This window comes from Stegostoma tigrinum, chromosome 36 (genome assembly GCF_030684315.1).
Source record: "Stegostoma tigrinum isolate sSteTig4 chromosome 36, sSteTig4.hap1, whole genome shotgun sequence".
NCBI classification, from domain to species: domain Eukaryota; kingdom Metazoa; phylum Chordata; class Chondrichthyes; order Orectolobiformes; family Stegostomatidae; genus Stegostoma; species Stegostoma tigrinum.
Genome location: NC_081389.1, coordinates 745319 through 757531, shown reverse-complemented (window position 1 = coordinate 757531; position 12213 = coordinate 745319). Strand labels below are relative to the sequence as shown.

The following is a 12213-nucleotide window of genomic DNA, read 5'->3' as shown; positions in this document are numbered from 1 at the left end:
TTCCTGGAAAAAGTCAAGCTTCTTAAGTTTTGTTGGAGCAGCATCAATTCAGGCAACTGGGGACTATTCCAATAAATTCCTGACATGTGCCTTGTAGATGGTGGACACCTTTGGGGATTCAGGTGTTGCGTTGGTCATCGCAGAATTCCAAACCTTTGACCTGCTTTTGTGGTCAATATTTATATGGCCAGCCTGATTCAATTGCTGACCAACTGTAGACCCCACCACCATCCTAGGATTTTGTTAGTGATGACTACAGCAACGGTAATGCCATTAATCACCAAGGGGCAATGGTCAGATTCTCATTGGAGATCTTTTGTTTATATGCTCAAACATTGTTTACTAATATGTTAGTAATGACTGAAGAAAATGTCTCAGCTAAAAAAATTGAGTAAGTGTTTTGAATAACTTGTTTGGCTCACTATTGCCAGCTTTTGCTTTGTGATCTTTGGATTTTAGTTCTGCTTAACATTTACTACATTTGATTCTTCAGTTTTTAATTGAGTCTGCAGTACAAAAATATACACTGCCAACAGTAGTCCCACTTTTCTGCACTAGGCTCAATAAACTTTGTTACGGCAAATTTATTATAAATAATTAGAAATTCTGATATGATTCACTCAACTAAATAGCTTATTGTGACACCTGCAATCCAAGCTGTGGATTCAATTAATTGTTATTACAAATTGTAATAACTATATCCTAATTAATAGGTATAAAGTTTATTAGCAGCACAGAAAAGGAGGAGGGGGAGAAAGTCTCTGAGCAAATACTCTTTTCCAGTCAGTGCAGCCCAGCTACTCCTCTGTTGAAGCTGGGAGCTGTGTGTGTGGTCACAACGGGTTGAGCAGGCATTTAGCATGCTTGCCCTCGTTGCTCGGAGTAAAGAAGTTAGAACGTTGAGTTAAAGTTATACAGGATATTGGTGAGGCGTCTTCTGGAATACTTTGTCCAGTTCTGGCTGCGCTGTTATAGCAAGTACATGATTAAACTAGAGTAGACACACACAACATAGAACGGTAAAGGCCCTTTGGCCCACAATGTTGTGCTGAACTTTTACCTTAAACCTAAGGTCTATCTAACCTTGTACTATCATCCATATGCCTATCTAATAGCCACTTAAATGCCCCTAGTAAGGCTGACTCCACTACCCTCTCTGCCAATGCACTCCACACGCCTACCACACGCTGAGTAAAGAACCTACCTCTGACGTCTCCTCTATATCTACCTCCACTCACCTTAAAACTATGCCCTACGTAATAGCTACCTCCACCCTCAGAAAAAGTCTCTGGCTGTCCACTCTATCTACACCTCTGATCATTTTGTCCACCTCTGTCAAGTCACCTCTCATCCTTCGTTGTTCTAAAGTGAAAAGCCCTAGCGCACTCAACCTTCCCTCATAAGACCTTCCCTCCATTCTAGGAAACATCCTGGTAAATCTCCTCTGCACCTTTTCCAATGCCTCCACATCTTTCCTGTAATGAGGTGACCGGAACTGGACACAATACTCCAGATGTGACAGAACCAGGCTTTTATATAGGTGGAGCATAACTTCATGACACCTTGAACCCAATCCCTCTATTAATGAAAGCTAAAACACCATATACCTTAACTCTATCCACCTGGTTGGAAGCTTTCAGGGAACTGTGAACATGAACGCCAATATCCCTCTGCTCCTGCACACTGTCAAGAATCTTTCCGTTAACCTTGTATTCCACTTTCAACTTTCTACTTCCACATACCGGGATGGTGCCAGGAATGGAAGATTTGTGTTATAAAGAACAGACTGGATAGTCTGGGACTTTTTTCACTGGAGCTTGACAGGTTGAGGAGTGACCTTTATAGAGTTTCTCCAATTCTGTCTACGCAAATGCTTCCTGATCTGTTGAGTGCTTCCAATGTTCTGTTTCATGTCAGATTTCCAATATCTGCATCATTTCGCTTCTCCTTGATATCATAGCCCATGCCAGTGCAAGGTAGGATTTAACCAAAACAGAAATTCCTGGAGTAACTCGGCGTTCTGGCAGCATTTGTGGAGAAAAATCAGAGATAATAGTTTGGGTCAAGTGACCCTTTTTCAAAACTGATGGTTTCTAGGAAAAGGTTGGTGTTTATGCAGAAGATGGGGTGTGGGGAAAAGAGTAAACAATCTACAGAGGTAGAGGCCCAAAGAGAACTCAAAACAGTTGGACAGACAAAGGAGTGAGTAAAGGTCAGTCTGAGTAATGAATAGCTGCTAATGGAGACTTTTAGTAGTTGCCAATAGGTTGTGTAGCCCATATGATGACGAGGCCTAGTATGTGATACTTGGGTAAGGACATTAGAGAAGGTACCTCAAGCCCTAAAATTCTTCCACTTGACATTAAATCCAGAAGGCAGGAGGGTCCCCAAGTGGAAAATGAGGCTCTGTTCTTCCAGCTTGTGCTGAGCTTTACTAGAATGTTGCACCTAGCCTGGGACACAGATGTCGGCCACGGAACAACTGAAAGCTCAGGATCTTTTTTATGGACAGACAAAGGTGTTCTGCAAAGTAGTCATTTGGTCTGTGCCTCATTTTCGCTATGTGGAGGAGACCTCTTTGTGAGGAGCAAATACGGTAAACTGGATTGAGTGAAGTGCTGGTAAAGCTGAAAGTTGTGTTTGGGACTTTGGATGGTGAGGGGGGATGAAGTAAACGGTCAGATGTTACACAACTTGCGATTGCAGAGGAAGGTGCTATGGGGACATGTTTGGAGTAGACCCGGGCATCCCAGAGGAAACAGTCCCTGAGCAGGGAGGGGAAGTGTATGTCTGGTGGTTGTATCTCACTATAGGTGGCTGAAATGGTGACCGATGATCCGATGGATCCGGAGGCTGGTGACATGGTCAGTGAGGATAAGAGTCCCCGTTGCTATTGTGTAGGAGTGAAGAGAGGGGTCAGGACCAAAATGCAGGAGGTGGGTCGGACTGGCACAGAGTTTTCTTCATGTGCCAGGAACACCTCAGTAGAATTTTTTTTCTGGTAGGGTAAGTGCCAAGGTGGCTACATCTATCATGCCCATCTCTGATTCTGGGGACACAACCATGCCTTTAGTATTGGTACCTCAGGGAAAATTAAGATCCTAATAACTGAAAAAGCTGCAGGGTCACAAGCTGTCAGGAGAATTACTCATTGCTTTTCATCTGTCCATATGCCATTTACCTAAACAAAAAACATTCTTTCTGTATATTGGCCCGGTCTTCAATGGCAGGATCTGTTTCACGTTGACCGTGCAGGTGCTTTCTCTGAGTCCAATGCTCTTAGTCATGGTGGCCATCCTTTCAATGCAGTTGGATGTGTACAGAGTCCATTCATCAAACACCGGTATGACGTTAGAAAAACCGTATGCTTCTTTTCCAACAGATGAAGTCTCAGAAGTGTTGGTCACAGCAGGCCATCATTTATCAGCAGGATATTTGGTTATTTCTTAAAGTCAAATGGAATTCGACATGTAAAGACAACTTCATACCACACGTGGTATGGCAGAATGGCCTAGCAGAACAGCAGGCCAAACTTTGAAGGCAGGCTTAAAGAAGCCTATAGCTTCACCTGATACCAAACTGGCCCAGTTTATTTTTAACCATAGGACCACCTCTCATGCAACAACAGGGATAGTTTGCACAGAGTTGCTAATGGGGAGAACACTTCGCCCCAGGTTAAATCTGATCTTCCCAGACCTTGGGAGAAAGGAGGGGTGAGTGGGAAGAAATGGCATCAGGAACACCAATGCTGGACACAAGACTCCATGAAGTGAGCGAGGCAGTTTACTTCAGGAGTTTGGTATAAGAACCAGGGGAATGGCCCTGCATCGCTAAGAGGCATGGTCGATGCGAGGTCAGATCCAGTCACACATGAAATTCGGAGAGGTGAACAGTGCTTGAACAAACCCATGGACCATTATGAAAGCTGAAAACTTGCAAATAGTGTGGGACTAAAACATGCCCAGCTCCTCGACAGTGTTTCTGACGATTCTAGAATACATGAGTTCTCCCTGTCCATCAAGCGTTGATAGCTTGGAATCTGAGATGGATACAGCAGATGTCACTGCCTCGACACCTTTGCCACCTGAAGAAGAGAATGAATTTATTCCAAGAGGTGAGCTACTGTACATTACATGCCACCTGTATCATAGAGGAATCTCTCCTGGTGCTAAAATACCGCTGGAGGAGCTACAAACGTAAAGAACTGTAATCTGCCCTCGGACTTGGGTAGGGGTTTAGTGATTCTAATGAGGTCAGCCAGATTAGTAGCCCCAATCAGGGAGCACTAGCTGACAGATAAGAACAGGACTGTCAGACAGCCTGATCATTCTGAAAGCTGGATCGGTGTCGTGGACTCTCAACTAGTAAATGAAGGGTGATTTGGTGATGTCTGATCATCTGTGGCCTCTGTGGAGTTATTTCAGTCTGCATCCAAGCCTGACCACTAGACTTAACTACTTACCAATATCTTCATTTTTGAAGTCCCATGGATAGCCCTGGTTGAGTTCAGGTTTTGATAGCAACCTCTTGCTCCTCATAACAATATGCCGTCCTCCATCGTGAACTGGTCTGAGTCCAAAAAGGTTTCAGTTCTAGCTGTAATGACCCTTCAGTTTCCCCTATCATAATCAGTTGTTAAAATTTTGAAATGGCTGGATCTTTCTGCTTTCAAAGTCTGATATTGTCAGCAATGACTGGGAGGCTGTCCAGAAAATTTTATTTTATTGCAGACTATGTCTTTGGAATACTACCATTGGTGTCTCGCTGATGGGTCAATATATCCACATCTGGTACTCTGCTTGGTGTTCTAACTTTTAATTAAGAGCCCACAGCTGAATGGTGACACTGTCTTGCCCTCTTTAAAGCAAACTAAGTAGGGGTTTGTGGTCTGTCATTATCACCGATTTCTGTCCATAAAGATATTGATGGAACTTCCTGACTCCAAATATGACTGCCAATTCTTATTTCTCTATTGGAGTTATTTACTCTGTATTAGCCAAGTCCTGGATGCATATTGCTATTGGGCTGTCCTCTCCATTGGACTACCTGTGAGCTAATACCAGCCTGATGCTAAACGGCCGTGGGACATTGTATGTCAGTATCAGATCTTTCTTGGAATGTGTGCCAACACCTTAGAGTTTGACAGTTGTTTCTTTACTTCACTAAAAGCTAGGGCTTGTCTGTGTGACCATTTAAAAGGCTGAACCCATTTAGGAGATAGTTAATACCAGAATGGAGGCCAGGATATAAATGAAGTTTTCATAATAATTTAACCGCCCAGAAAGTGACCTAAGCTCCTAGATAGATGTGGGAGCTGGGGAACCTTTTAATCGCCCTTTTCTTCCAACGGGTAGATAAGTAGGTTATTCGTGGTGCCCGGAACACACATTTTTCCCTCCTTTGGTATACACCCATCTTGGAAAAATGCCTTAGGACTATATCCAAGTTCTCTGAGTGTTGCTTACTAGTTTTCCCTATTATTATCGTGTCATCTACACGAATGGTGACTTGAGGTAGATCTTGCAAAATGGTCTCAATTGCCTCTGTTTACTCTGATTAAATTTTCTATGTTCTAAATTTAAATTTCTTTCACTGAAGTATGTATTAGATACTTTCAATGTAAGTTCATATCTACAAGATAGAGTGCTGATTAAAATACTATGTCCATGAATCCCCTGTCCATCACCACCAACTGCATACAATAATGTACTGGCCTGCACACTTCATACCTTTATTTTTGTCCAAGTTTGAAGATGTTCTATACCTTTTCTTCCACACCTTCCTTCTGAGTCTGTGCGGTCATTGTTATATAGCATGGAAACAACTTGTCTATATCCCAAACTGATCGAACCCATTTGCTAGCATTTGGCCCACAACCCTTTAAACCCTTCCTATTCATGTACCCATCAAGATGCCTTTTAAATGTTATAATTATACCAGCTTCCACCACCACTTCTGGCAGCTCATTCCATACATTCGCCTCCTTCCGCATGGAAAAAATTGCTTCTTGTATCCCTTTTAAATCTTTTCCCCCTCACCATAAACCTATGCCCTCTAGTTTTGGGCTCCCCAACCATGGGAAAACGATCTTGGCTATTCATTCTATCCATCATCCCTCCATGATTTTATAAAATTGTATAAGGTTATTCCTCAGTCTCTGATGCTCCAGGGAAAAAAGCCCCAACCTATTCAGCCTCTTCCCATAGCTCAAACACTCCATTTCCAGCAACATTTTTGTAAATCTTTTCTGAACTATTTCAAGTTTAGCAGCATCTTTCAGTAGCAGGAAGACCAGAATTGAGCACAGTATTCCAAAAGTGTCGTGCATTGCCATCTCAGTGCACTGACCAATGAAGGCAAGTGTGCCAAACACCACCTTCACCACCCTGTCTATCTGCGACTACACTTCAAGGAGCTCTGCACCTGTACTTTGTTCAGCAACATTCCCCATTTTTTGGCAAAAATTCATGAATTAATAGTCTTTTTTACAATGAGCCGCTGAGAAAGACTGATTTTCATACCAAGAGAAAAGGAGGTCAGGAATTCTGATGAAAAATGTTGTTCATAGATCAGTCAGACCCAAGATATCATGAAGGTACTGATTGTTGGAGACCTCTATAGAGCAGTGTTACTACCTTGGCAGTTTTAACGAGCTCCCAATGCAGTGTGGTAAATAGATTAGCAATCATTAATGCTGCAATAAATAACTGATAAATAGAAAACCTTTTTTTAAGAACAAGGAAGACAGTCGAAGTGCTGAAAAATATAAATCCAGCATTGGAAGTGGAGCAAACAGTGTTCAACGTCTATCTCTTCTTGTCTTCCTCTTCTTGTCTTCCTCTTCTTGTCTTCCTCTTCTTGTCTTCCTCTTCTTGTCTTCCTCTTCTTGTCTTCCTCAGTACCGTGACCTGGCATTTATGTCAGTCCCATTTCTGTGGACTTCCTTTGTGCACTGCCCAGACCCCACAGGCATACGCCTGATGGCAAAGATAGCCAAGCCCTTTAACTGTTTAAATTAAAAGGCACAGAACTTGTGTGGTCTGTGCTGCTGCAACTCTGAGCATGTACTAGAACTCATGGCCTACTGAGAATTAGAGAAACTTATGCTAGCAAACCAGTAACATTTTCTAACAGTCGAGAAACAGAATAAACAAATGATACTGGAGCCTGTTCTTGTGCTAACTCTGAAAGAACTGACAACTCCCTGTTCTTGTATCCCTAATTCTTTTTTTCATTTTGCATATTTCTATCCACCTCCCTTTTAATAGTTTATATTGAATCTACTATTACTCCCTTCTGGAGTGCATAACTTGTTCTGTTTTGTTAGGAGGTTCTTTGACGGGTACCTTAAATCTGTGCGTCCTGATCAATGACCTTGACGATTGAATTGATTTCCTGCTATCTAATTTATCAACACTCCCAATTTATTTTGAACTCTGAACAGATGAAATCGAAGGATTGTTGTATTCTGTTTTTATTTCTATTAATTTGCATTTTGCGGCAATGTATAAGTATTACTTCTTTCTCGTTTCTGAGACTAGATTTACTAAGCTTGTTGAGAAATAAATATAGATAATCTAGAGAGCCAATGGTTGAAGTTCTTTGGTTGCTCTTATTGTAGATTGCCTACGCAGTTTCACAGATTTGGAGGAGCTGGATGAAACCGAGCTGTACATGTGCCACAAATGTAAAAAGCGACAGAAATCGACCAAAAAATTTTGGATTCAGCAGTTGCCAAAGGTTAACACTTTCCTTTTTTGCACTGTTAAAATTGCTATATTTGTTGATTAAATTGTAGGGCCAAATACAAAATAATTGAAATTAAATTGAATTGAGTTTTGTTAAATTTTCAAATCTGGGTTAGAAATCTGTAGTTCTAGTAAGCCTCTAAAATAACTTTTGAGGAACATTAGCAACAGACTTCCTTCACCATCATGATATACAAGTTTGTACTCACTGTCAATCACTTTTTAAAATACCAGGAGATTTACAGCTGCTTTTTCAACATTGAAATCTCTATCCATTGGACACTGAATAAATAAGTTTCAATAATGAGAAAAGACACTTATGTTGAATAGTAATGTAGCAGGCCTTGCTGAGTTTTTAAGGATTAAAAGGGAGGGAACTGTAGTTGTGCATGAAACAAGGCTCCCAAAGTGCACATTTCAGATATCAAATGTACAGTGCTATATGTAATCCAACCCTTGTAATACATTTAATTGCATAAAGTGGAGCTGTATTTTGAATATGTAATATACCGAGATGAAGCTTTTCTTAATCTGCCTATCAAAAGAGTCCTTGCACCTTGTAAAGAGGTACATAAGAAACGAAGTAAGAATGGACCATTCAACCACTTGAGCCTGTTCTGCCATTTGGTAAGATCTTGGCTGTGGCATTAAATCAAATTTCCTGCCTGTATTCCTCATCAGTAAGATCATAAGAACAACGGCGGCTCAATGGTAGCACTGCTGCCTCTCAGCGCCAGGGTCCCGGGTTCAATTCCAGCCTCAGGCAACTGTCTGTGTGGAGTTTGCCATTCTCCCTGTATCTGCGTGGGTTTCCTCCCGGTGCTCCGGTTTCCTCCCACAGCCCAAAGATGTGAAGGGTTGGGTGGATTGGCTTTGCTAAATTGCCCATAGTGCCCAGGGATGTTTAGGTTAGGTGGGAATACAGGAGTTTTTGGCCTGAGTGGGATGTTGTTCGGAGGGTTGGTGTGGACTTGTTGGGCCGAATGGCCTGTTTCCACACTGTAGGGATTCTATAAATTCTATGAAAAAAGTAGATCATTCAGCCCCTTGAGCCTGATCTACCATTCAGTAGAATCATGGCTAATCCAACATTCCTTATGTCCACTTCCTGCCTTTTCCTGTAATTCTTGATTTCCCTACTTACCAAGAATCTATCTCAATATTAAGTACACACAAGGATTCTTCCCCCATAGCTCCCTCTCTCAAGAAATTCCAAAGACACACTTCTGTTTGAGAGAAGAAATTCTCCTCATTTGAGTCTTAAATTGGCACGCTTTTGTTCCGAAACTAAACTCTCCGGCCCTAGACTTTCCCAAGAGGTGGAACAGCCCTCATTTACCCTGCCAAGCCCCATAACTATGTTTATGTTTCCGTGAGATCACCTCTCATTCTTCTTACCTCCAGTCAGTAGAGCCCAACCTGTTTAGCCTTTGCTGGAGAAACGGTCCCTCCATACCAGGGATCAGCCCAGCAAATCTTTTCTGCACTGCCTCCAATGGAAAGAGATAACACAGTGCGGAGCTGGAGCTGAAGCACACCAGGCAGCATCAAAGGAACAGGAAAGATGACATTTTGGATCAGTACTCTTCTTCAGAAATTGCGAAGGGGGAATGAGGCTCTGAAATAAATGGGAGGTGGTTGCGGCTGGGAAAGGTGGATGGGATGGTAATTGGTGAATGCAGGTTAGGCATTGGTGGGGATTGGCTGGTGAGGTGGGAGGAGCAGATAGGTGGGAGAGAAGACAGACAGGTTAAGGAGGCTGGGATGAGAGGGAGGGTTGGTCATGGGATAAGGCCAGGAGTGGAAAGATTTGGAAGCTAGTGTCGCCCCACTAACCTCTGGATTCAATGCATCATTTTCCTCCATCTGGAATCTGACCCCACAACAAAGGATATATTTCCCTCCCCACCCTTATCTGCCTTCCATGGGGACTGCTGTCTCCACGACTCCCTCATCCACTCCACACTCACCACTAGCCCCACCACCCCGGCTCCTTTCCCTGCAACTGCAGGAAGTGCCACACCTGCCCCCACGCCTCACCCCCATCCTAGGCCCTAAAATAAGTTCCACATCAGACGAATGTTCACCTGCACATCAGCTAATGTGGTTTATTGCATCCGCTGTTCCTGATGCCTCCTGTGCATTGGTGAAACTAAGCGGAGACTCGAAGACCGCTTCGTAGATCACCAGCGCTTGGTTCATGACAAATGGCAACACCTTCCAGTTGCGAACTATTTCAGCTCCCCTTCCCACTCCCTGGATGATATGTCCATCCTGGGCATCCTCCAGTGTCATAACAGCACCACCCGGAAACTGCAGAAACAGCAGCTCATTCTGCCTTGGGAATCTCAATGTGGACTTCACCAGTTTCAAAATTTCCCCATCCTCAGCCTCATCTCATGACCAACCCTGCCTCTCATCCCTGCCTCCTTGACCTGTCCATCTTCTCCCCCACCAATCCACTCCTCCCACCTCACCAACCCCCACCACTGCCTACCCTGCACTAACCTATCGGTATCCCACCTACCTTCCCCAGCACCAATTCCCCACTTCTATTTATTTCAGAGCCCCCTTTCCCCTCCCCCATTTCTGAAGAAGGGTCCCAACCTAAATCATCAGCTTTCTTGCTCCATTGCCTGGCCTGCTATGTTCCTCAGCTCCACGCGGTGTTATCTCAGACTCCGGCATCATCAATTCTTACTATCTCCAGTGGAAAGATATCTTTTCTTAAATAAGGAGGCCATAACTGCGCTCAGGACTCCAAATATAGCCTCACGAGCACTTTGTACAGTTGCAGTAAGACTTTCCTGCTGTTATACGGGTAGTTCTCCTATAACGCAATAGTTGTGTTCTTGTGTGACCTTGCACTGTAGAAAATCGCCACAGAAAATCCCATTACAGGGAAATTGTTATACCTGCACAGCAGAAAGTTTGTGATATCCAAATAGTGTCCACTATTCATCAATTGCATTACAGCCAATTTGTGTTAATGAAACATGCGTTACAGCAGAACTATCTGCCCTCCAACCCCCTTGAAATGAGGGCAAATATTCCATTAGCCTTCCTGATTACCTGCTGCTCTTGTGTGCTTGATCAGTGTTTCATGTACAAGTGCCCACAAGTCTCCTTGTATTGAAGCTTTCTATAGCTTTTCTTCATTTAAACAATATTCTGTTCTTGACTCCTATCAGATAAATATATATCCAACTCAGCTTTAGATATATTCAATGAGCCAGTCTCCACTACTGTCTGGAGTAGAGAATTCCAAAGGTTAACTATTCTCAAACAGAAGAAATTCTCCCTTATCTTGGCCTTAAATGAAAGGCCCTTTGTTTTCTAATCCATGGGCCTTCAGTTCTAGATTTGACCTTTTTGATGGATTTTATTGTCACGTGTACTGAAGTACAGTGAAAAGCTTTGTTTATGAGCATGCAGGCAGATCATAGTAAGCAAAGATTTACTGATCAAAACGACTTAGACTGAGGCATACAATTAAATTTGCACAGTGTGTGTGCTAGGCGAAATCAACATTAGTAACTTCTGCATGACAGAAAAGGTTGTACAAGATCATTACCAGCGTGCGATGGGTCATTGATGATGTTAGCAGCCTTTCCATGGCAACGAGCCATGTACATGGAGTCCATGAACGGAAGGTTGGCTTACGTGATCGTTTAGGCTGTGCACACCAACTTCTCTTGTTTCTTATGGCCCTGGACAGAGCATTTGCTGTACCAGGCCCTTATGTGCCAGGACGGTATGCTTTCAGTGTGCATCTGTAGAAGTTAGCGAATGTCCTTCAGGGCATGCCAAATTTCCTGAGTTGCTGAGAAAGAAGAGGCATTGTTCTGCTTTCTTGAACGTTGCGTCGACGTAGGCAGTACAGGGCAGCAGGTTGGTTATTGCAAGTCTGAGGAACTTGATGCTGTCCACCCCCTCAACCTCAGTTCCATTGATATAGGTGGGCGTGTTCTCCTCCTTTCTTTCTGAAGTCAATTAACAGTTCTTTTAGTTTTTACGATTTTTGAGATGGATATTGTCTTCTTTGAACCACGCTACCAAGCAACCCCTCGATCTCCCTTCTGTATTTCGACTCCTCATTGTTAGCTATCTGTCCCACTATGGTGGTGTTGTCGTCAGTGAACTTGTAGATGCTGTTCATTCAGAATTTGGCAACACAGTCATGGGTGTGCAGGGGGCATGGTAGGGGGCTGAGGACACGTTCATGGGGGGCTTCACTGTTGAGACTGATATTGTGCAGGAGGTGCAGATATCTATCTTCACTGATTTCTTCAGAAAGGGAAACATCCTTTAATTAGCTCCTCACATCCTGCCAATTTCAATCAGATTATGTCACATTCTTCTAAATTCCAAAAAGTGTGAGCACAAATCAGTTGTACTCATAATACATTCCTAGAAGCAACCTAATGAATCTTCTATGAATCACGTCTAATGTGGTACACATTGC

General features: G+C 43.0%; 1 protein-coding gene across 7 annotated transcripts in view; it reads left to right on the top strand.

Moving 5' to 3' along the window:
* Positions 1–12213, top strand: part of usp3 (ubiquitin specific peptidase 3) — a 156862-nt gene that overhangs the window by 116795 nt on the left and 27854 nt on the right. For all 7 annotated transcript variants that reach the window (XM_048520650.1, XM_048520644.2, XM_048520646.2 and 4 more), the window contains exon 12: positions 7622–7740. In XM_048520650.1, the coding sequence (XP_048376607.1) occupies positions 7622–7740 (119 nt within the window). The remainder of the gene's footprint in view (positions 1–7621; positions 7741–12213) is intronic.